At 41.5% G+C, this 26,370-nt stretch overlaps 1 protein-coding gene across 1 annotated transcript in view; it reads left to right on the forward strand.

Annotated features, from left to right (window-relative positions):
• Positions 1 to 26,370, forward strand: part of LOC124545252 (cytochrome P450 6j1-like) — a 99,647-nt gene that overhangs the window by 27,199 nt on the left and 46,078 nt on the right. Inside the window, exon 2 of the mRNA XM_047124124.1 lies at positions 4,874 to 5,160. Coding sequence (XP_046980080.1) covers positions 4,938 to 5,160 — 223 coding nt within the window. The 5' untranslated portion in view covers positions 4,874 to 4,937. The remainder of the gene's footprint in view (positions 1 to 4,873; positions 5,161 to 26,370) is intronic.

Raw genomic sequence — 26,370 nt, forward strand, 5'->3', positions numbered from 1 at the left:
GAGAGAGTGTCATAGAGGTACTAAAGAAACTGCTCTGGCGGACTCTTGAAGATAGACGTAAACTATCCCGAGGAAGTCTATTAACAAAGCTTCCAGAACTGGCTTTAAGTGATGATTCTAGGAATATATTACAAACTCCTGTGTAATGTTAACACAGAACTTGTGAGGATAAGATTAGAATAATTACAGCACACACAGAGACATTTTTCCCGCATTCCACATGTGAATGAAATAGGAAGACACCCTAATAATAAGTACAATGGGATGTACCCTTTGTCATGCAGTTCACAGTGGTTTGCAGAGTATAGATGTGGATGGGTATTAAGCTCCTCAGGCAGTGTTTTTGGGACATTTTATGATTTTCACAAGAAATGAATTGGTATCAGTATAATACATCTCAATATCTGGGAAGCCTTCAGTGGCCCATGTCAGGGTGAGCCAACTGCAAAACAGTGTGTGTGTGTGTGTGTGTGTGTGTGTGTGTGTGTGTGTGTGTGTGTGTGTGTGTGTGTGTGTGTGTGTGTGTGTGTATGAGTGGGGGGGGGGGGGGGGCTGGGTTGTGATGATTGTTAGCAGTCTTCTTTGAAACAAAAAGTTTGACAAAAGAAGCGGCAGACAAGGAGGATCACCTCAGGCACTCAGTGTAAATGTTTCAGGTCTTCATTCTAATGCTGAAGAAGCTGTTCCAGCAGGCACTGAGGCAATGGACTGCTACCAGCTATAGCTTGTGGTGCATGTTGGAACAAATGACTTATGATGTCTGGACTCTGAGGTAGTACTTGGGGAATTCCACCAAATGTCAACAAATGTTAAGAGGATGGAAATGGAAATGAGCGTTTGGTGTCATTGGCCGGGAGGCCCCTCGCGGGGCAGGTCCGGCCGCCATATCGCAGGGCTTATTACATTCGGCGCCACATTGGGCGACCTGCACGCCGGATGGGGATGAAATGATGATGAACACAACACAACACCCAGTCCCTGAGCGGAGAAAATCTCCGACCCAGCCGGGAATCGAACCCGGGCCCAGAGGACGGCAATCCGTCACGCTGACCACTCAGCTACTGGGGCGGACGTTAAGAGGATCAGTCTTAATCACAGGATTTCAGTGAATCCTACAATCTGTAGCATTGCACTCAGAATTGATTGTGGCCCCTTCATCCTGAGTCGAGGAGAAAACCTGAACTACTGACTTTGAAGATTCAGTAACAAGGTAGGCAGTAACTTCTTAAATTTGTGCCATAGAGCTGAGACAGTGGCATCTCCTAAATATCTCAGGGTGCACTGCTGACTGAAGTATTCCATCCTGTCCCTTGTCTCAAATATTCTGTAGTCTCTGATGAAGTCCTGATTGCAACTGTGGCTAGAGTCCATGAACTCTTCATGCCATTTGGTGCATGAGACAAATCACAAGACCTATTGCTCTGTAGACCTCCCTGCAACATTTGATGGTGGGCCTGGATAATTTTTATGCCCTTCTACACATATGTTATCAAGCTAAATATGGGTCACCAGCCTTGCTTTGATCCTCAAGACAGGATTAAACCAGTCACTTTCTCTGTCCCTCTCCTCAATGCCCTCTACTCATCTGACTCCTTTTCAACTGTCACTGAAGGAGAGCTTAAGATGACGTTTTTGGCTGACCACTGTTTCTCTCTGGTTTCCTTGGCTGATTTCTGTAGTACAGATGTTGACTGTAGAAAGCTCTTCCTAGATTTTAAACCTAGGTGTTGGTGAAATATGTGCATCCAGTGGGTGTAAATCATTTCTTCCAACTTTCTTACATTTGGAATTTGCAGCTACTTCTCAGCAGATGTCAGGAGGAGTAATGCCCGGCATGCAGTATAATTTGTAAATTAGTCCTACCCTGGCACTCAGGAAATGGCCTGCTTACTGATATTTTCAAATCCAGAAGCAATTGTAGTGTTGTCTGAAAATGATAAATCAATAACCACAGTCTCTATCACAGGTTGATACAATCTGGCCACACAGTTAAACAGCTCGACATTCACCATACAGATGTTGCATGTTTCTTTTGAATGACCAATGTGGGTGAACAGTTCAGAAAAAAAAGTGTTTTTTAAGTCTGTCTAGACCAAATGAAACACCTGCAAACTCATCACTGCTATGATGGAAGAGCCAATTGACTGGTCACTGTGTGCAAACTGGTTTTCGCATAAAGGTCAGTTACCAGAAGTGACAGGCAGCAGTTTAGCAGTTCCCTACCACAAGGGAGATGTATAGTGAAGGCCAAGAGCATTCAGATGCTCTCTCAACATCATGAGTGAAACTTTGTCAAGTTCAGAAAAATCACTGATATAGGTGAGTGACTCAAACTCAAACTTTTCAGTGTCTACTGTATAAGAACTTAGTTTTTTTCATTTTAGTCTTTGCAGCTATGAACTTGGACACTTTTCTAGCATCATGTAGTTGACACTTTATAAACTTTTAACTGGGATCTGCCTCATGCACTTTGATTTTGTACTTCACAAAACCAAAAACATAGTATGTTATGAGTATAAGCTCAGTGTGTTACAGTTGGAATCAGTCAAGTAGTACAAATGCCTGGGTGTAACAGCTTGTAGGGATATGGAATGGAACAATCACATAGGTTCAGTTGTAGGCAAATAGAATAGAATAGAAGTTTATTGTCTTGTAACATACAATATCAAGTCATTGACTCATTGACTTAGTGTACAGGAGACTCATCAAAACACAAAAACGGATCTACAATTTCCTTATAATATCAGTAATATAATATACTGTACTGATAATTAATTAATTGAGCAATTAGTAATTTTTCTTCAAAAGTAACAAACTTTTAAAAATTAACAGTTCTAAGTTCTTGCTCTCTCCTTCTCAAATTTGCAGGTTGTCATTCATGAATTCTTCTACTAAATAGTAACATTTCAGAACTAGTCTCTCATACATTTTTTAAGTGCTTCCAAATTTATGCTGAGCAGTTCTCTTCCTTTCAATTAATTATACCCATATAATGTGGAGTTTGAGCATAAAGTTTTAAATGGTGGGTGGGCAGCATAAAATTATTTTGATTTCTGGTGTTGTAATCATGTTGAAAATGATTTACTACAAATAAATTAGGGCTATCACTCTACATTGTGCATTGGGTTTCTAATGATAGTTTTCTGAAGTTTTCATATTTGACACACATGATTTGAGTTAGCTCAAAATACAATCTCTATATTATATTATTGACTCAAAGTAACTGTGATATATTACTTTTCTTATGCTTATACTGGTAGCATTGTACAATATCCTCATTTCAAATGCTACGCTATTTAATTTATTTGCAAGTATTGTATATGTGAGCTGCATGATAGATTTTTATCCAGTTGCATTCCTAGGAATGTCATACAGACGGCTTCCTGCAAATCATGGTTTCTATGACTGGCCTGAATATCATTTAATTTTGCTTGTTTTGTTTTAAACTGCATTAACTGAGTGGCAGACTTCTGTTCATTGGTAGGATACTAGAGAAATGCAATTAGTCTACAAAAAAAAATTTTTGAAACACTTGTGTGATTCATTTAAGAATATTGCTCAAATGTGTGGGACCTATACCAGATCAGACTAACTGGGGATATTGAATGTGCACAAATAGGGGCAGCGAGAATGGTCACAGGTTTGTGTGTTTGATTCATAGAATAGTGTCACAGAGATGCAGGGGGTGGGGTGGGGGAGGGGGGGGGGGGGAGTTGAAGATAGATGTAAACTATCCCTTGAAAGGCTATTTAGAATGTTACAAGAACCAAATTTAAGTGGTGAAACTAGGAATATATTATGACTCCTTACATACTACTTCCATAGGAATCAAGGAGACAAAATTAGGCCAATTACAGCATGCATAAAGGTATTTGAACAGTCATTCTTTCCATGTTCCACATGTTTAGTGATTGGGAGAAAGCTGTAATAATAGATACACTTGGAAGTACCACTGCCATGCACTTCACAGTGATGTGCAGAATATGGATATAGACATAGATGTAGATGTAGATGATTTTGTGCGTAACTGCAGCTACACTTCTTGGAAAAAGTAAGCTGCACTGATAATTAAAAATGTAAGTAAAGATAAGCATGAACTGTTATTGGTTTTTAGCATATTTCACAGACAGTGCCTGCAATGGAAATGAACAAAAATAAAATAATGATAGATGGACAACACTTGTAAAAAATGCGTAATATTAAATGGATTCCTTTGAAGAAACCAGATTTGATCCAGCAGCATTCTCATTTTGTGCATCCTAAAAGAGAAGGGTACACTTCTTTTAATGAAAATCTCTCCCAGGCAAATCAAAATTTCAAGTTACACAGGAGATCTGAATAAGAAGAAGAAGTTGAAACAATTCTAATCATCTGATGTGTCTTTGCGTTTGTGACTGCTGCTGCATGGATTGGAGTCTTGTGCTTGTTCTTGAAAACTTAATTTAATGCCAGTTGTGATTATTTTTCAATCAACAGTTAACATAACAAAATACAATTAAGACCAATTATATTCTGCCTACAGTTCTGTTCTGCCTGTGTCCAAGTAATTAGCTTATACCAAGGGAGCCTAACAAAATAGTCTTTGTCATCACTGGTGAACTCTCACTAACTTTTTAAAACTCCAGAAGTGTGATGATGGATCCATGTTTCATCCACTGCCACAAGACAAACTTTCTGTTGATTGTGAATAAACATTGCCACATTTTCCCACACCACTTTTTAGCCAAAATTTAGAAATCAGGGTATACTTGCTCACAAACACACAGATCTTCTTGATAGAAATTTATGAACTGCTATCTCGTATATTTACTGTCTACAGTTAATTAAAAGAAAAGGTAATTACACAGAAATGTTTTCTGTGTGACATACGCAGACTCCAGAGGACCCGGGCTCATCACACAGCTGAGCAGACGCAGCCACAAACAACCTGCTCCAGCATGCTGCCCGTGCTGGGGATATGGTTGTCAGCACTGCTGACGGTGATACTGGCAGTGCTGTCACTGGTGTGGCGTCCACTGTTCTGGCGACAACTCGGCATCCCCGTCATGAACTGTCCCTTGCCATTGGTGGGGGACGTGGCCCCAGTAGTACTGGGCCGTTACCAGATGGGGGAGCTGCTCCACCACTGCTACAAGCGTGGACACGGGCATCAGCTCATAGGTAACAGTGCCCATATATCTCGTATACCGTCATCACTGCGCACTCTACTGTCCTCAATATGCCTGTCAAACAGGTACGACACTGTGGAAAGGATAGAGTGCTACCAATCACCTAGAGGAGACACTGAGTTGCAGAGAGGCATATTGAAAAAATACTGCTAGAATGTTAAGCTTTTGGACAAAGTCCTTCTCCATAAACACATTCACACATATTCACACAAGCTGCTATGGCTGCTATGTCTGGACACTGGAACTCAACAGTCAGATGATGGAGAACGTTGAGAGGTTTGGATCAAGTACATATACAGATTAACAAAAAACAGGCAACCTGCAAAAATTTAAGCTGTGCACTGTATTAACAATAATCTATAACTGTAAATAAGGATATTATTAGTCCTTTGCTAAATGTAGTAAATTAAAAGAACTTGTTGAAAAGCTTCTGACACCTCATTATATTAAATACGTGCTGTTTATCTTCTGCTGATAGCTTAATATTTACTTGATTACAGTAATATTTTTCAAATGAAATAGCTACCTGCATCTCTTCAACAAAGACCTGTTTACAGTACAGTACTACTTGTCATGCAGCATTATGGGGAAACTGCATGTGATGCAACTATCAGGAATTTTCTGCCCTTTAATCTATAAGTAGATAATTTTGTTATAAATGACTTGAATTTCATCAACAGTTTCAAAAATAGGTTAATGATGTTTGGCAAAAAGTAGATTTTTCTATTTTGTCTCTTTCTTAGAGTAGGTCAGCTTCATGACGTCTCATGAGAAATTTGTAAGAGTATTTCTGCAACTACTGATGGAAAAACAGAGAATGATGGGAATGACTTTACTGTTTACAAAATATTTTGTGGCAGTTTCTGAAACCACTAAACCATGTGAAAGACACTGTTTATTGATTGGGTTCTCAATTATTCTTTAGACAACACTGTCATCCATAGATGATGATTGTCTTTCAAGAGGAAGAATAGATCTTTTTGAAACATAAAGCATCTTGCCACATCTACAGAAATATATGGCAGATAGCAGTTTGCATTGTACCACGTGTTAGGGTTTCTTTACTTTCCAGTAGTGTATGGAATGCTGGAAGAATAACTCCTTAAATGCCTCTATGTGTGTTGTAAATAGTCTAATTTTGTCTTCATGCTCCTTACAAGGGCAATATGAAAAGGGGTGAAGAAAAATATCTAGACTCTTCACTTAATACTGGTTCTTGAAACTTTGTAAGTAGGCTTCCATAGGATAATTGGTGTCTTTATTTAAATGTCAGTTAATTCAGCTTTTTCAACATTCCTGTGATTTTCTCCCTTGACCATGTTAGTTATTTGATATGGGTGCCACACTTCTAAGAGATATTCTAAGATGGGTGCACAGGTGATCTGTAGGCAATCTCCTTGTAGGTTAACTGCAGTCAATAACTACCATCCCATTTTACTTGACACCATTTTCCAAAATCTCTGAGAAGGTTCTGTACTCCAGAATAGTATTCTACATGAGCAAAAGTAATATCCTTAGTTTATTGCAGTTTAGATTTCAGAAGAGTTCCTCAACTGAAAATACCATTTACACATGCACTCTCCAAATTTTAGAAGCATTAAATAACAAAATAACTCTGGTTGACATTTTCTATGATGCATCTTAGGCATTTGGCTAGATTAGATTAGATTAGATTAGATTACTACTTGTTCCATAGATCATGAATACGACACTTCGTAATGATGTGGAATGTGTCAGGTTAATAAAAGATACCTGTACAAGATATTACATTACACAAAATATTGCATGACACTAATGTTTAAGTTGTTGTTGTCTTTTTTCCCTTAATTTATATCTAAAAATTCAGCCAATGACTAGAAGGAGTTGTCATCTAGAAATTCTTTTAATTTATTTTTAAATGTTGGTTTGCTATCTGTCAGGCTTTTGATGCTGTTTGGTAGGTGACCAAAGACTTTTGTGGCAGCATAATTTCCCCTTTCTGTGAGAAAGTCAGATTTAACCCTGCATAGTGAAGATCATCCTTTCTCCTGGTGTTATAGCTATGCACACTGCTATTACTTTTGAACTGGGTTGGATTATTAACAACAAATTTCATAAGTGAATATATATACTTTGAGGTTACTGTGAGGATCCCTAGATCCTTAAATAGATGTCTGCAGGATGACCGTGGGTGGGGACCAGCAATTATTCTAATAACACGTTTTTGAGCAATGAATACTTTTCTACTCAACCATGAATTACCCCAGAACATGATGCCATATGAAAGCAGTGAATGAAAGTAGGCATAGTAAGCTAATTTACTGAGATTCTTATCACTAAAATTTGCAATAACCCTAATAGCATACGTAGCTGAACTCAGACGTTTCTGTCACTAAGATCGAGTTGCACCATGAGTGTAAAGTGCCTGACGTGCCGTAGAATCGTTAGCTCCGGGGTCTGGTGTGATGGATGTAGTAACTTTTTTCATTGGGGCAATTGTAGTGGCATGGGAATTGGGAAAATGAGCGAGACTCATCAGTGGTTCTGTAGGCTATGCAGTAGAGATAGAAAGATTGTGGAACAGGAGGGGAAAATTGCTGCCCTTCAGGCTGAGTTAGATGAGGCTAGGCGAGAACTGGGCAGGTTAAGGGGGGAGAAGGGTAAACAGGGGTGGGAAGTGGCAACAGGCATAAGGAACAGGCCAAGAAATTCTTCTGACAGCTTTGTTATTAATGTAAAAAATAGGTTTACCTGTTGCCTCAGTCAGAAACTGATGAGCCTCTCACAGAAGTAGATGTAGACAGGGCTCAACAAGCTTTCAGCAGCAAATTGAATAAGAATGTAGGGAAGTCTGCAAAGAGAAAGAAAGTCTTGTTGCTAGGTAGTTCGCATGCTAGGGGTGTGGGCCAACTTCTGCAGGATGAATTAGGGTCAGAATACCAGGTCACAAGTTTTTTCAAACCTAGTGCCGGACTGGGGCAGGTTACAGAGGATTTAGGTTCACTATGTAGAGGCTTTACTAAGGAAGATACTGTGGTTATTGTGGGTGGGCCGGGCAACAGTATTGACAGAGATCCGGAGTACAGCATAGAGTGTGACCTGGCAAAGATTGAATCAACATCGAGTCATACCAGTGTTGGGTTTGTGTCGGTTCTGGAGTGCCACTACCGACCTCATTTGAGCTCTTCTGTCAGGAGAGTTAATTTGGAGTTGGAACGGCTACTTGGATCTGGTGCAGGGTCACACATTGGTGTGGTTCCTGTTGATTCACTCTGTAGGTGGGACTATACTAGACATGGCCTACACCTCAACAAGAAAGGGAAGGGTAAATTGGCTGGGCTGATAGCAGGATATTTAAAGGGGGGAGGAACTACATCTAATGGTGGAAACTCTTTTTTAGTGTAAGATCAGTGCCTAGTGGGAAACTCAGCCAGGCAAGTACTAAAGACGTTAAAAAAGTTCAAGATACTCACAAAAGTAAAGTGAAAAATAATGTTAGTATATTTCATCAAAATATTGGGGGATTGAAGAATAAAATTGATGAGCTTCTGCTTTGTTTAGAAGATATAGAAACTGAGAATGTAATAGATGTACTATGCCTGTCTGAGCATCACATTGTCATTGATATGCAAAAGGTTAGCATCAATGGGTACAAACTAGCTGCACATGTAAGTAGAGATAATATGATGAGAGGAGGAGTTGCCATATATGTCAAAAGCTTCCACAGTGTAAAAAATTTAGAAACTAAAAAAAATTGTGTAGAGCAACATGTGGAAGCATGTGCCACTGAACTAAAACTAAATGATGGCACTTTCATAATTGTAACAGTGTATAGGTCCCCCTCAGGGAATTTCCAGCTATTTCTAGAAAACTTCGATGCTTTGTTGTGCTATCTGTCAGACACGGGGAAGCAAATTATCATTTGTGGGGATTTCAATGTTGATTCCCTGAAAAAGTGTAATAGGAAGAATGACCTTATAGTATTACTCAGTTCTTTCAATTTGAGCTCTGTCATTGATTTTCCTACTCGGATAACAAAGAACAGCAGGACATTGATAGATAACTTTTTTATAGACCAAGATAAGTTTAAGGACATAAATGCTTATCCTGTTGAGAATGGTCTTTCAGATCATGGTGCACAGTTAGTTACAGTACATGACATAGCTCCATGCAGTATATCAAATCAGAATTTCAAAGCAGTGCGTTCAATTAACAATATAAATATTGCAAACTTTAGGGAAAGCCTACAGCAGCTAGACTGGGATGAAGTGTATAAGGAACCCGGCGCAAACTTGAAATATAACTTATTTCACGATACATTTTTAAGGGTATTTGAAAATTGTTTTCCCAAGAAAATAGTTAAACATAATTCCAAGAAAACATATAAAAAACCTTGGCTAACTAAAGGAATAAGAATATCTTGCAACCGTAAAAGAGAACTGTATCTAACAGCAAGAGGGAGTACTGACCCCAAAATTGTTCAATATTATAAAAACTACTGTGCGGTACTAAGAAAAGTTATTAAAAAGTCCAGAAGCATGTGTATCATGTCTGAGATCAGTAACTCTGATAATAAAATTAAAGCAATTTGGAATATTATTGAAAGGGAAACAGGGCAACCAAGAGCACAGGAAGACTTTAGTGCCATAAAACTGAATGACAAGTGTACTAACAAACAATCAGAAATTGAAAATATCCTCCTAGACAAACTGAGGTTTTATGAAGGTCATTGTATAGCCAACCAATGCATAATATCATATCTAACAAAAAGAATGCAGAAAGTTTTTCTTAATAATTGTACCAATGTAGTCAGGAGAGACCCTTCTTGGGAAATCATTTATGGTGTTCCACAAGGTTCAATCTTGTATCCACTATCGTTTTCTAGTCTACAGAGTGAGTTAAAAAGAGCTTTACAACTCTAGAATGATATAGAAATTTATTAAGATAACTTACAGAATTGGTAGATGTGTTATTTTGTAGCAAACAACCTCTCAAGTTTCACACAAAAGTGTCAAGTGTCATTTTGGTTAGATGTGGCTACCATTTGTGATGCTGCAAACATCACATCGGCAATCAGTTTCTTCCCACACTCAGTGCAGAAAATCAGGCATAGCTTGTGCAAAGGCAGCATAGACTCAATTTTTCAGGTTGATGGAACTATTTGGTAGGGGAGCAACATCCAAAAAGCCTTTAATGAAATCCCAGAGAAAGAAATCCAGTGGTGTCAAATCTGGGAAATGAGGTGGCAATGCAATTGGTCTTCCCAGCCAATCCATCAACCTGGGTAGGAATTATCGAGAAAACCTCGAACTTCCATGAGGAAATGAGATGACGCACCATCTTGTTGGTAGTAAACCACTCCACCTTGGTCATCTTCACTGATGTTCATTTCATGAAACTAAAACACACTGTGAGTGTACTCTGCACCAGTGAAAGTAGCCATTTTAACAGTGCACTACACTGGCACTCGTGTCACATCTGCCGATTCTGTAAGTTATCTCAATAAATTTCTATATCATTCAAAAGTTGTAAAGTCGTTTTTGACTCACCCTGTATATGTGACCAACTGTTGGTTTTATATGCAACAACTCCAGGATTAGTTCTTTTGTGCAGATGTAACTTGTCTTTGAATCAGTCCAAACATACTTATAGCAACCAAAGAAATCACAAAAAAAGTTCTTGAAAGTATTTCAAAAGAGACAACAGATTCAGTTCTGCACACCTAGATCAATAATAAATGTAACACATTGTCAGGAAATAATGAGTGTGGTGGAAATTTCAAAAATTTTTGGTGTCTCTATTGATGAGAATTATTTCCTCATTTTAAACTCCTAAAACAACTCAGTTCAGCCACATCTGCACTTCAAATCATTGCAAATGTGGGGGAGAGACAAATCAGTAAGTTAACATATTCTTCATATTTTCATTCAGTAATGTGGTATGTAATAATATTCTGCTGTAACTCATGTTCAAGAAAGAAGATTTTGATTGTTCAAATATATTCTGTGACTAATATATTGTGCTCACCCAGAATAATGTTACATGATGATGGTGGTGGTGATGGTGATGATGATGATGATGATGATGATGATTATGATGAAGATGCAGTTAGCATGGGTGCATGACAGCAAGGTCTTTACACAGTAACCTAGAAGATGTCTCTTGCAAGAGTCCGGCACTTTGACTACTGCTTTTGTATCCTCACAAAGTTTGTTGTAAATAACCCCCACTACAGTTCAAAAGGAATGCTGATGTACATTATTACAATAATGGAAGAAAGAAATTACATTAATTACTCCATATTAAGGTTGTCTTAAGGGGTGCAAAAGGGTGCCACCAAAACTTTTTACCACTTACTCAGTGATACAAAACATCTGACAACAAAGTTAAATCTGAAAATAAATTGAAAAACTTTCTCCTTGCCAACTCCTTCTGATCCATAGAAGTAGTTCTATGTTTGTAAAAGGTGGTGCTAGAACTTACTAATTCACATCTGAATTGTTTTAAAAAAATTGTAAACGGTCAGCATGTAGCTATATTTATATATGAATGTGTAATATTAATGTAAACTGACTTGTTCAACGACATTATGATTAATCATGCAAATGATCCATGGAACCTAAAACTAACTGTCCACTAATGAACCAAAGGCTGCACCTGCCTGTGATCATTCCATTTCATATCCTTACAAATTGTTATACCCAGGTATTTGTATGAGTCAAATGATTCCAGTTGTGAAGACTGTTGATATAGTCATAGGAATTTACCTTTCTGTGATTCATGAAGTGCATAATTTTACATTTATGCACTTAAAACAAGTTACTGATTTATTCATCACTTTGAAATCTCTTCCCTCTGAGTGAAAATTGTGCAACTTTTCTGAGATGGTACTTCATTATAGAGCACTGTGTTATATACAGATATATCTGAGGGCACTAAACGTTATCTCAGTTTCCAGAATGAGATTTTCACTCTGCAGCGGAGTGTGCGCTGATATGAAACTTCCTGGCAGATTAAAACTGTGTCCGGCCGAGACTCGAACTCGAGTCTCGGCCGGACACACAGTTTTAATCTGCCAGGAAGTTTCATTATCTCAGTTGTTTTTCTAAAAGAATTTCATATGGTTTTGTACACAACGTGGCATATTTCAGGCTGTAAACCATAAAAAGAAATTACTTTATTTCATTGTTACAATTGATATGTACTGGCTCTTTATGTACAGTTAAAATTACTTTTTCTTTTAGAAACATTTGAAATTACAAAATATGCTATCAATTATGCAATCTGACACTATTTATTAAATTTATTTCTAGGTTCATGTATAAAATAATGATATAAATTGGGAGGGGTAGATTACATGTTACGTCTGTTCAGTTGATAACTCTCCATCCAAGATAATAGGCTGAATCCTCTCTTAAGAAATCCTCAGTCTGTTCATAAATTTTGTTTCATGCAGCATATAATGGTGCTCTGGTTACTAATCACTAATGTGGTACAGAGGCAAATGATTTTTGGAAGTCAACAAGTGCGGAATCTCCTGATTGCCTTGATCCATTGTTTTCAGGATGTCATTTGAGAAAAGTACACATTGGGTTTCTCATGATTGATGATTTTTGGGTCTATGCTGGCTGGCATTGAGGAGGTCATTTCTGTTCAAGATGTATGTTGTGTCTTAGCTCAGGATATGTTCTAGGACTCTACAACAGATGGATGTCAAAGATATATGGTAGTAGTTTTGTGTATCACTTCTACTACCCTTCCTGTATATGGTTGTGACCTGTGCTTTCATTCATTCATTGGGTACAGATTTTTGTTCAAGGGATATATGGTATACTATGGTTAAAACAGGACCTAACTCAGCTGCAAATTCTGTTTAGAATCTGACTGGGACTTCATCAGGCCCAGGAGCCTCACTTCATTTTAGTGATTTGGTTTATTTTCAGTGCCATTTTCCTTTGTCATCCACGAGTGCCTAGACACTAACTTTGATGACTATGACAGCTCGTATGTATGACAAGAATTTCTTTGGGTTTTGTGAAAGATCTTGTGATAAGATTCTGCTACAGTAGTTATTGAAGGCAGCTTGCATTGCCTTCTTGACAGCTGAAGACATTTAATATGGCATCTCTCTAACTGTAGTCCTATGTTGTGCTTTACACCTATTATGCAGCAGTCACTGATTTCTAGAAGTATTTTACAATGTCTATATATCATGAACAGTCCCTTCCATTATGAACTTTTCCATTAGGTACATATCTGTCCAGTGCTTGGTCACCTTATCTTTTAGACTTGAGCCATAGTTCTTCAGCATGCTTCTACCCAGAGACAAATGTTTTGTGTTCCTCTTTGAGATATGATATGATTGCCTCTTTAAGCAGTTTACTAAACATGTAAATCTTCCAATTAGTATTAAGTGACATTTGTATTTTAATCATCCTTTTTGCTACAACTGCCTTGTGGTCACTGATACCAATTTCAGTACAGGCACACTCATATCTAGAAGACTAAGCACATAGTCAAAAGAGAATAATCAACAATTAAAGATATTGAGCATCTCAATCCAGTTTGTGACGCAATTGTTCTAATGAGTTTTGTAATTGGCCTTGGAAAGTTGCAAAGGTAATCAGAATGCATATGCATCATTTCCCAGTAAGTCAAGAGAAATGTTAGGGTACATTCAAGTTTCAGGTATTAATAAAATTAGGATACAGTGAGTGGGTCACATTAGGAGCAATCAAAATGAATAAATTTAAAAATACGTGGTCCCAGCAATAAGAGGATCATAACAGAATCATGAAAGAAGGTTGTATACATGGAAGAACCCTGGAGATACTAAAAGGTTTCAGATAGATTATATAATGGTAAGACAGACATTTAGGAACCAGATTTTAAATTGTAAGACATTTCCAGGGACAGATGTGGACTCTGACCACAATCTATTGGTTATGAATTGTAGATTAAAACTGAAAAAACTGCAAAAAGGTGGGAATTTAAGGAGAGGGGACCTGGATAAACTGAAAGAACCAGAGGTTGCACAGAGTTTCAGGGAGAGCATAAGGGAACAATTGACAGGAATGGGGGAAAGAAACACATTACAAGAAGAATGGGTAGCGTTGAGGAATGAAATAGTGAAGGCAGCAGAGGATCAAGTAGGTAAAAAGACGAGCACTACTGGAAATCCTTGGGTAACAGAAGAGACACTGAATTTAACTGATGAAAGGAGAAAATACTAAAATGCAGTAAGTGAAGCAGGCAAAAAGGAATACAAACGTCTCAAAAATGAGATTGACAGGAAGTGCAAAATGGCTAAGCAAGGATGGCTAGAGGACAAATGTAAGGATGTAGAGGCTTATCTCACGAGGGGTGAGATAGATACTGCCTACAGGAAAATTAAAGAGACCTTTGGAGAAAAGAGAACCACTTGCATGAATATCAAGAGCTCAGATGGAAACCCAGTTCTAAGCAAAGAAGGGAAAGCAGAAAGGTGGAAGGGGTATACAGAGGGTCTATACAGGAGCGATGTTCTTGAGGACAATGTTACGGAAATGGAATAGGAAGTAGATGAAGATGAAATGGGAGACAAGATACTGCGTGATGAGTTTGACAGAGCACTGAAAGACCTGAGTCAAAACAAGGCCCCAGGAGTAGACAACATTCCATTAGAACTACTGATGGCCTTGGGAGAGCCAGTCATGACAAAACTCTACCATCTGGTGAGCAAGATGTATGAGACAGGCGAAATACCCTCAGACTTCAAGAAGAATATAATAATTCCAATCCCAAAGAAAGCAGGTGTTGACAGGTGTGAAAATTACCAAACTATCAGTTTAATAAGTCATGGCTGCAAAATACTAACGCGAATTCTTTACAGACGAATGGAAAAACTGATAGAAGCGGACCTTGGGGAAGATCAGTTTGGATTCCGTAGAAATGTCGGAACACGTGAGGCAATACTAACCTTACGACTTATCTTAGAAGAAAGATTAAGAAAAGGCAAACCTACATTTCTAGCATTTGTAGACTTAGAGAAAGCTTTTGACAATGTTAACTGGAATACTCTCTTTCAAATTCTGAAGGTGGCAGGGGTAAAATACAGGGAGCGAAAGGCTATTTACAATTTGTACAGAAACCAGATGGCAGTTATAAGAGTCAAGGGACATGAAAGGGAAGCAGTGGTTGGGAAGGGAGTGAGACAGGGTTGTAGCCTCTCCCCGATGTTATTCAATCTGTATATTGAGCAAGCATTAAAGGAAACAAAAGAAAAGTTTGGAGTAGGTATTAAAATCAATGGAGAAGAAATAAAAACTTTAAGGTTTGCTGATGACATTGTAATTCTGTCAGAGACAGCAAAGGACTTGGAAGAGCAGTTGAACGGAATGGACAGTGTCTTGAAAGGAGGATATAAGATGAACATCAACAAAAGCAAAACAAGGATAATGGAATGTAGTCGAATTAAATCGGGTGATGCTGAGGGAATTAGATTAGGAAATGAGACACTTAAAGTAGTAAAGGAGTTTTGCTATTTGAGGGACAAAATAACTGATGATAGAAAGGATATAAAATGTAGACTGGCAATGGCAAGGAAAGCGTTTCTGAAGAAGAGAAATTTGTTAACATCGAGTATAGATTTAAGTGTCAGGAAGTCATTTCTGAAAGTATTTGTATGGAGTGTAGCCATGTATGGAAGTGAAACATGGACGATAACTAGTTTAGACAAGAAGAGTATAGAAGCTTTCGAAATGCTGTGCTACAGAAGAATGCTGAAGATTAGATGGGTAGATCACATAACTAATGAGGAGGTATTGAATAGAATTGGGGAGAAGAGATGTTTGTGGCACAACTTGACTAGAAGAAGGGATCGGTTGGTAGGACATGTTCTGAGGCATCAAGGGATCACAAATTTAGCATTGGAGGGCAGCGTGGAGGGTAAAAATCGTAGAGGGAGACCAAGAGATGAATACACTAAGCAGATTCAGAAGGATGTAGGCTGCAGTAAGTACTGGGAGATGAAGAAGCTTGCACAGGATAGAGTAGCATGGAGAGCTGCATCAAACCAGTCTCAGGACTGAAGACCACAACAACAACAGGCTAGCATAATATAACTTCATCTTGTCTTTCATGTTGTAAAAGCAACATAAATAGAACACACTCTAAAAGCAGATAATATTTAGCCCCACCACTAAGGATCTGTTAGAAACATAAATGAATAATATGAATAAAGATTAAGGCTTAACACTCCATCAATGACTAGGTAATTAGAATTGGAGCACTAACTCAGAGTGTGGAAAGAAATTGGCCATGCCATTTTGAAAGAAACCACCTGGGCATTTGTCTTAAGCAATTTGAGGAAACCATGAGAAACCTAAATCTGGATGACTTAATATGGCTTTCAACCAATATTCTCCTGCAAAATGTGGGACTATGCAGTCAGCATGCTATTCGTTTTGATTGATGTAGATACAACTACAAGCAGGTCTTAAGTACACAGTTTGAATTTATAGATTATACACAAAAATGCAATTTTGAATTCTGAGTTCATAAAAATGCCTATCTTACTTTAATCAAAAATTATTACTCTTCCAGATACTGAATTATACTTTATGCCTGATAGCAGTTAGTAACATTTAATTCACCAAGATAAAAAGACAGCTTTCACAAGACCACTGGTGGAACATGACACAGTTCAAATACAAAGGAAGGAAGTAACATTAGGATCTAGTGTACTGAAGTGCTGCAGATTAGTATACATGGTGCAGCAAGATAAACTTCAGCAACCTTCCTTGGTGACACAAGAGGCAGGGCAGAAAAGGTCAATAGCCGGCTGGAATTCCAGTGAAGAAGGACCACTGATATTGCAGCAAATACAGAAGCAATTGCTACACATCGTACAGTCTGGTTGCCTGAGCCAGCAGCACAGTTGAATGACATCAGAGTGACGAATAAATGCTGTTACAATGGTGGCTACTCATTGTGGTGTGAGAAAGCATAAGCTGGACACAAGAGTCACTATTCAGTATAGTGACATGGCAGAAAGAGTGCCTGAGAGATAAAGTTGTGAAATACTGAAGTAACCAAGAAAGCTGACCAGATAAGAAAAGCAGGCCCAGTGATGTCATTGCTGCCTCGTGGAAGCATGATGGACACAGGTCACCCTCACAAAAAATTGTTCATTTCCAGTGGAAACATGCTCATTATTCAGCTGACCACTCATTATTCAGCTGACCAGCCTGGAGAAGGAACTTATGCCAGCCTGCCGTCTACTCATCTAGCTGTCTTTGAGCTCCAATAGAACAATAAGTTCCTGGGGACCTTGATACTGCCAGACACAATACTGTCATCCCTGCTGAGATGAATGGGGAGAATTCAGATGCCTTCGACCTGCTGGCTGTGTGGAGGGCTCAACTATGAGTGCGGCCATCTTCCGTCACCATGAGGGGCAAGCCGACATTGCTGTCCAGTGTCTGCTCTTGAGGGCAGTTACTGTTGCTGGTGGCTGCCTTTCCTGTATGCGGTCTATGATGGAGCATGGGTGCCCTTGTCTTCTGCTCTTGGAAACTATGTGCAGCTGTACACAGTGCAGGCACAACCTCGCACTAGTACAATGGGTTGCTGGCCTGGTGTCGTCATGGACCTCACTTGGTGGCAATGCCCGGCAGCAATCCCATGCGGATTAGCACATAAAGTGGAGGCTGACTTCCTTCTCTCCCACCAGCACCCACCACCTGAATGTCAATGCCTTGACTGTTGCATCTTGTGGACAATAAAATATTTTATGTTTTAATATTATTTCAATAACAGCTTTGGGCATTGGTTCGGCATCTACCCTTCAAGTTTGCATTACTCAAATTCCTGGGTGATGCTCTGTTGACCTTCTGACCTTGAGCTGACTTCAAACCACCACCCAAGTAGCTTCCACCTGGTCAACAGCTATTTCGGCATCAGATGTTGTCCTGTTAGAAGTCACCCTACATTGGAGGTATAGTTAGCTCCAGGATCACTACTGCAGCCTTACCTAGCAGTCCAGCACTACAAATTGGTGAATGTAGTCTTTTTGTTCATGGTGTCCCCCCCACCCCCCTCTTCCACCCCCTCCCCCCCCCCCCCCCCCCCCCCACATCCTCCATGAGGGTCACGGAGAATCAGTGGTTTTTTTTTGCCAGATGTCTGGTTGTATTTGTATGTACAAGCTGAAGGAAATGAATACATATGAGTGCTGACTATATGTGTTAATTTGTACTGTTTTGAACAGTCAGTGCATTTTAGTGTAGGTAAACAGTATGATTCATTATGTTTAGATGTGTGATACAATAGCTATGAGTAGCCATTTGAATTGCAAGTTATGTTGTAAAATGTCTGTGCTAGTGGTATATTTAAGTGGTTGCACCTCTATTTTAGTGTTTTCTCTTGCTATTTGTTGGGTTTCATGTAACTGTTAGAGGGTCAATCATGTCTGAGTCAGAAACACAGGAACTGTTGGGAGCTTTGGCAATGCAAATAGCTCAGGTGCATGTCAGACATGCGAATATTTTTAAAAAAATTGAGCTATGAATACAGATATGGCAGCTTTAGAGGATGAAAAAAAGGTTGGGTTGGGGTTGTTTGGGGAAGGAGACCAGACAGCGAGGTCATCGGTCTCATCGGATTAGGGAAGGATGGGGAAGGGAGTCGGCCGTGCCCTTTGAGAGGAACCATCCTGGCATTTGCCTGGAGTGATTTAGGGAAATCACGGAAAACCTAAATCAGGATGGCCGGACGAGGGACTGAGAAAAAAAGGTTGAAAGGAGAGGGAACAAGATTGGCATTTTGCTACTCTGGAGGAGATGGAGAAGAGATTACAATGCTTGGTATGAGGAAAACACCAATTGTATTTGTCCAGCATTAACGAATGCTAGGATTATGGGCAAGCAGAAGGAATTATAGAGAAAAAGTGCTTAGGTGGGAGCTGACAGTGAAAACAGGTGACAGTAATCGAAGGTTGTGGAAGTTCCTGTGAGTTTACTTGATGTGCAAAATACTGGGTGGAAGCTAAGAAATGAAAATATGGGATCTGAAGTAGCTGTTGTGTCAGACAAAGTACACTATGTGATCAAAAGTATCCAGACACCTGGCTGAAAATCACTTACAAGTTCATAGCACCCTCTGTCGGTAATGCTGGAATTCAATATTGTGTTGGCCCACACTTAGCCTTGATGACAACTTCCACTCTCACAGGTGACAACTTCCACTCTCACAGGTGTATGTTCAATCAGGTGTTGGAAGTTTTCTTGGAGAATGGCAGCCTATTCTTCACAGAGTTCTGGATTGAGGAGAGGTTCAATGTCGGTCGATTCGGCCTGGTTTGAAGCCGGCATTCCAAAACATCCCAAAGGTGTTCTGTAGGATTCAGTCAGGACTCTGTGCAGGCCATTCATTACAGGCCATACATTACAGGGATGTTATCGTTATCTACTCACTCTGCCACAGGCCGTGCATTATGAACAGGTGCACGATCATGTTGAAAGCTGTAGTCGCCATCCCCAAATTGCTCAACAGTGGGAAGCAAGAAGGTGCTTAAAACGTCAATGTAGGCCTGTGCTGTGGTAGTGCCACACAAAACAACAAGGGCCCTCCATGAAAAACATGACCACACCATAATACCACCGCCTCCGAATTTTACTGTTGGCACTACACACACTGGCAGATGATGTTCACCGGGCATTCGCCATACCCACACCCTGCCATCGGATTGCCACATTGTGTACCATGATTTGTCACTCCACACAACATTTTTCCACTGTTCAATTGTCCAATGTTTACACTCCTTACACCAAGCGAGGGGTCGTTTGGCATTTACCGGCATGATGTGTGGCTTATTAGCAGCCGCTCAACCATGAAATCCAAGTTTTCTCACCTTCCACCTAACTGTCGTGGTACTTGCAGTGGATACTGATGCAGTTTGGAACTCTTGTGTGATGGTCTGGATAGATGTCTACCTATTACACATTACGACTCTCTTCAAATGTTGGCGGTCTCCGTCAGTCAACAGACGAGGTCGGCCTGTACGCTTTTGTGCTGTACGTGCCCCTTCAGGTTTCCACTTCACTATCACATCAGAAACAGTGGAACTAGGGATGTTCAGGAGTGTGGAAATCTTATGTACAGACATATTACACAAGTGACATCCAATCACCTGACCACGTTGGAAGTCCATGAGTTCCGGGGAGCACCCCATTCTGCTCTCTCATGATGTCTAATGACTACTGAGGTCGCTGATATGGAGTACCTGGCAGTAGGTGGCAGCACAATGCACCTAATATGAAAAACATGTGTTTTTGGGGGTGTCCAGATACTTTTGTTCACATTGTGCAAGTGTGTGAGGTATAGTACTGAATGAGTGTGTAATTAGGAATGTTGGTAACACTGATTTAAGTGCAGTAGTATCTACACCATTCGGTGATAATGGTAGTTGTTTTGATACTGTAGAGCCTGGGCCAGAAGTACGGGGAAGAATATGTGCTATTGATTTTTGTGTTGTGCAGAAAGGAACTGCAGACAGTGATTTTATGGTAGATAGTATGGAGAATGCATCAGAGAGTAGTATGACGTTAGATGTGTTGCAAATGTTGTGGATTAGGAAGTATTAAAGACAGATTTATTTCTGGAGAATGCAGACTCATTCCCACTTATGGCAGTGCTGCCTTCTCCAAAAGGGAGAGAGAAGAGGAGAAGAAGGAAGAAAAATGTTTGCAGGCTCTTGATCCAGCTATCAAGACAGAATCCTTTCAGGAATATGTGCCTGAGGACCAGGGTAAATCTGATGCAGTGTTATAGGTAATGAGGGTAAGGAAACATGTCATGTAATTGTTACCGAATACCGATAAGATCAATATGTACATGACTAAATCATCCTGGAGGGATGTCGAACTTGCCCAGTGGTGGGGTGGTGTGGCAGCTGATTTTGTTGCTTTGGCAGGGGACGCAGCTGTGTGCCCAGGTCTGACAGTCCTGTTTTATATTTTTCCAAACAAAACGCTCAGAGACGAGCCATGTAGCGGTGTGGATGCCAGGGTGAGCGAGGTTGTGCAAAATGTTGAAGGCCTGCCAGTGCAGAGGGGGTGGGAGTAACAGGCTTAAGGTACTGGTACAAGAGTCACACCACACCTCGTCCACAATGCCAGGGAATTTAGCTTTGGTAAACACAAGGGGTGTTTGAGGGTCCGTGAGGAGAGTTTTAGATTTCTTGTCGGAGGCTTGTAGGGCAGCCAGGCTGGATAAGTCAATGATGTGTGAAATAGTATCAATCCAAGAAAAAAAATCTGTAGCAATGTTGTCCACGCCTTTGATGTAGCGAACGTTGGTTGTGAATTGGGAGACTAGATCAAAGTGACAGAAACGCCGAGGGGGTGGGTCCTCAGGAGGGGGGGGGGGGGGGGGGGGGGTTGCAGAAAGCATCTGCCGGTGGTTTGTGATCCGTGAGGATGAAGAACGAGTGACCCTCCCTGTCGGGGCAGAAGTGTTTGATGGCATCGTAGACCACAAGGAGTTCCCTATCGAAAGTGGAGTATTTCTTCTGAGCTTTTGATAGTTTTTCTAGAGAAGAAATGAAGAGGAGAAACCTCGTCTGTCTTGCGTTGCTGTAGTACCACTCCCACTGCGATGTCACTGGCGTCTGTAGTGATGAACAACTTGGCCAAGGGGTCGGGGTGGGTGAGTGTCACGGCATGAGCTAAAGAAGTCTGTAATGCATTGAAAGCCTCCAGCATAGGTGCAATCCAGCAAATGGGCTAGAAACCTGAAGTCTGTTTACCCGAAAATGAGTCTGTCAGCTGGACCAGCACCGCAGAGGCAGAAGGCAGGTGACGACAGTAGTAATGCATTGTGCCCAGGAAACGTCGGAGTTCTTTGTAAGTAGCTGGGGGTGGCAGTGAAGTGATGGCATGCACGGGAGATTTGGGAGGCTGTATTCCGTCGGTGGAGATGGTGTAACCCAAGAAAGTGACGGAAGGCTGACGCAACTGGAATTTTTCTTTGTTGACCTCGACAACGTTGGAGTTCAAGATCTGGAGGACCATGGATAAACGATTTTCATGTTCCTCAGCTGACTTGCTGAAAATGAGTATGGCCTCCAGATATGTGAAGCAAAACTCGAACTATTGTAAGATGGAGCCAATGAAACGCTGCCACGTTTGTGCCATGTTTTTTAGGCTGAATGGCATGAAGTTTTATTGGAACAAACAAAGCGGTGTGATAATAACTGTTTTAGGGATGTCATCCGGCACTACGGGAAGCTGGTGGTAGGCACTTTCACATTCAATAAGACTGAAGATTGTAGCACCAGATAACATATGAGTGAAATCATTTATGTTAGGCATGGGGTAATTGTCCATGACAGTATAAGCGTTTAAACGTCTGTAGTTGCCGCACATTTGGAAAGAACCATCATGTTTTAGGAATAGGGTTGAGGCATCTAATCTTGTGCCTAATGGAGGGTCATTCCGTCAGTGACAGAAGAAACTAAGAACTGCACATGAGACTGATCAGTGTCTGATGCAAAGTTATTGGACAGGTAGGGCATGATGAGGCCTAACCATTAGTGCGAGAGCAAAAAGGCAGCACGAAAGTCACATGTCTTGTACTTGAGCATGGCGTGCACATGTTTGGAAAGGGCGGCTGTGTGCGCAGCGCAGAGTGGGTCGGAATGTGTGGCAACTGTCTGCTGTCAACCTTGCACTTGGTACCTGGAGCGGGCGAGAGCGGCATTGGTGTTGCACATGGAACAGCTATGGCTGCCGAGTCATGTGGCTGGTGCACATGCAGGGCGGCTGCGTGCGTGGTGGGCGGGGTCATATCATGCGCGCGACTGTTATTGGAAGCACTGTCTGACACATATGGCAGTGAATGTGGCGAGTGTGCCAGGGATGCGGAGTCTACCAGGCGCGAATTGTTACATGCAATTAATGTTTTTGGACTAACCTGATGAGCATCCGAGTTGGTGTCTCCGGGAGAAACATGATTAGGTGGTGTGACTGTGGACTACAGTTTCAACGAGCCGCAATGAGCTCGTTGTAAGTGTGTGCTATTCGTTGTTTCAGCTCATCATTTTCCCAGCAGAGTTGTGCCGCCGAGTCATATTCTGACAGTAGGTTAGTGACGCAGGTCACAATGTCGCCCACAAGGGTGGAGCACTCGTGTACTAACTCACATGTCGCGCAAGAGAAGCAGAATGTGGAACATAAGTGCGGGAGCGCAGTATCTGAGTGTTAGTGGGATGGTGTAGCACTGAGCCCTGAACTACATTCAGAGAGAGTTTGTAATGGGACAAAAAAACCATACTGGGAATTGGTTCATCGATGTTGGCAATGTAGAAAGTCCACGTAAAACACAGAGAAGGAGATAGATGCACCATAACTTGGACAGAGCCTGAGGTTTGTAATGTTGATGCGTTGATAGCTAGTAGAAGTGACTTCATCAGTGGAAAGACAGGGGGAGCCATCGACGTAAGTATGATAGACACATCAGCACCACTGTCAACTAGGAAAATGAGCCGTGACGAAATGTCAGTCACGTACGAAAGACTGCTCGACTGGGCGGACGAGTGGATGGAGTGCAATGTATGTGGATGCCTGTGAGATTCCCTGCAGGACTCAGCATCTTTTAGGTCCTGCGGTCGGCGTTTGGGTGCTGACAAGGTAATCGGCACTTCTTGGCATTATCGCCAAAAATCTTGTGGTACCAGCAGTATGGATGAGCCGGATGCGGTGATGGTGGTGGTGACTGCAGCAGTGGAGGAGGTTTGTCCTCGTTGATTTGTTCCAGCATGTATACCGGCACGTATGGTGTGTGGGCGATCCTGGAGTGCTTGGATGGTGGAGAGAGTGAGAGTGGATACTGCCAGGTGATGTAGAAGGTGCAGAGGCGGAGTGAGCCCTGCCTCTGTCAGCAGACGGCCAGTAAGCAGGAGCAGTTGTGCCAACTAGTGGTCAGTGGTGAGCTGGTTGGTGTTGTCATAACAATGAATACAGTTGCTCTGTGATGCGAAGATGAGAGCTGATTGACTCAAAGGAGTGCAGTAGCAGGTGGATCAGTAGGTCAGTAGGCAATTTAGCAGACCACACTGCCCACAGTGTGACGTCTGGCATGGTATGTTCACTCACAAGTAACCGAAGGTGGCGCCAGAGTTTTGATGGAGTTCAGTCCCCCAGGTGTTCCTCATACAAGATCTTGGTGATTAATTCTTGTGGTGAGCAGGCGAGTCATTCCATGTTCGTTTTCCTCACGAACTCTTACTTCAGTGGAGGTGGTGGCAACAGGAGTAGATCGCAAATGAAGTCCGAGTGATCATAGAAGTGCATGACAAGACACAGGAATTTAGAGTTGTTGTCAGACACATGATGCAACTCGAAAAGACGCTCGACAAGCACAAACTGTGATACAGGGTTGTCTTCTTATAAAGTTGGCAGCTTTGGCAGATGACCTGGGGGAAGGGACAAAGGCGGCTTCGGTGTCCCTTGGGAAACTGGCTGTTCTGTGGCAGAAGAGACTGTACAGCAGGCTGGCACAGTAGGCATGGGTGTGTTACTGGCAAGAACATCCGTAGCAATGGCGGGTTGCATTGTCCATGACGTGTCACGAAAACATGATGTGGCTGGCACGGTCAGTACCGTGGGAACGAGTGGTTGTGCGATACGTGTAGTGGTCCTGTAAACTGGACCTTAGGTTACAGGTACTGATTTGAATTTGCCCACCTCTGAAATAATGTGGAAGGCCGGCATGGCAGACACAGGCAGAGCTATAGGAGAGGCGAGTGGCTGAGCAGTCGGAACTGGTGCCCCCTGCGAGTGTGGGGGCACGCAGGTGCGTTAGTTGGTAACTCGTGTGACAAAAGTGTGAGTTCTCCACGCACGTTGAAAACATGCCCCGTGGCGTCAAACTATAAATCACTGGTGGAACTTGTAGAAGATCACTGCGGTGTGGTAAGATGATCCTGGAAGGCAAAATGCTGAAAGATGTACTCGAACCCACGTGGTCAAAAAATTGAGCAACAAATCTGGGAGGTGCACAAGGAGAATTTTGCACACAAAAATGTCAATTGTTAGTCTGCATATGAGGCAAAACCGGAACAGGTCACGATTGATAGTGGCCGGGTGCATTTTGCACAAATGGCGGCGCTGCGCACGGCACGACAGTAACAGCTGTTGCGGCCCGTTGAGAGTCAATGTTCACGTGCGAATGTAGATCGCTTTGAACATTATATGATCAATCAGTAGGTACACAGTTCTGAATACTGTTCACTTCAAACTTCACACACTGGCGAGCACAGTCAGGTGACATGAAACCCGAGTCCATCGTTTGAGTTAACGGTGTAGCACTCGACCGTTGTAGAACAACATAGTTTGAGGTTGATGTGGTTGGAGATCGTAAATCACTATGGAGTAATGGAGAGCCTGCCATTGGTGAAGTATTGAAGGGGCCCGGCGGTCATAGTTGGACTTCCAAATCTTCGAACAAAGTGTTGGGTGAGGTGGCCATGGTGGCGTGCGCATAACCTGTTGATTTACAACACCCAGCGTGGAAGTCGTGGAAGACATAGAAACTTCAGGGTCACCAGTATGGAAACAGGATACGAATAGTGGTATACGGAATAAACTGTCCCCACATACAAATATCTGCACATACATATATTTTGACAACTATCATACACGTGCACACAGTACAAGGTATAAGAACAGACTGGATTAACATGGCGGCTCGGATGAGTGACCTGAGTCCCAAAGATTAATGTTGTCTATGGTCAATATGACCTATCGATGCCACAAATTCATTGCAATGGTCGACTGTAATGAAAGTAAAATGACTTAACCTGGATACGGTATCACTACTGGCAACAGTGCATGCCTTCATAAGCAGATGGTGGGCAGCTGTGATTGCTGTGGACCAAGCAGAGTGATCAACTATGATTGCAGCCATCTTCCATGATGCAGGTCTCTTATTCCCAACTGGGGACATGCATATGATGAAGGGTGAGCTGACATGGCTCCCCATCATCTGCTTATGAGGGCAGGTACTGTTACCGGTGGCTGCCTTTTCCGTGAATAGTCTAAACAGGGTCATGGGTGCCCCAGTCATCTTCTCTTGGAAGTTGTGTGCAGCTACTGCAGTGCATGCACAACCCCATGGTAGTACATTGGATTATTGGCCTTGTTCATTACGCAGCTGAGTTGGTGCAGCCACCCAGTGATGATCC

The sequence above is a fragment of the Schistocerca americana genome, chromosome 8 (genome assembly GCF_021461395.2).
Source record: "Schistocerca americana isolate TAMUIC-IGC-003095 chromosome 8, iqSchAmer2.1, whole genome shotgun sequence".
NCBI classification, from domain to species: Eukaryota; Metazoa; Arthropoda; class Insecta; order Orthoptera; family Acrididae; genus Schistocerca; species Schistocerca americana.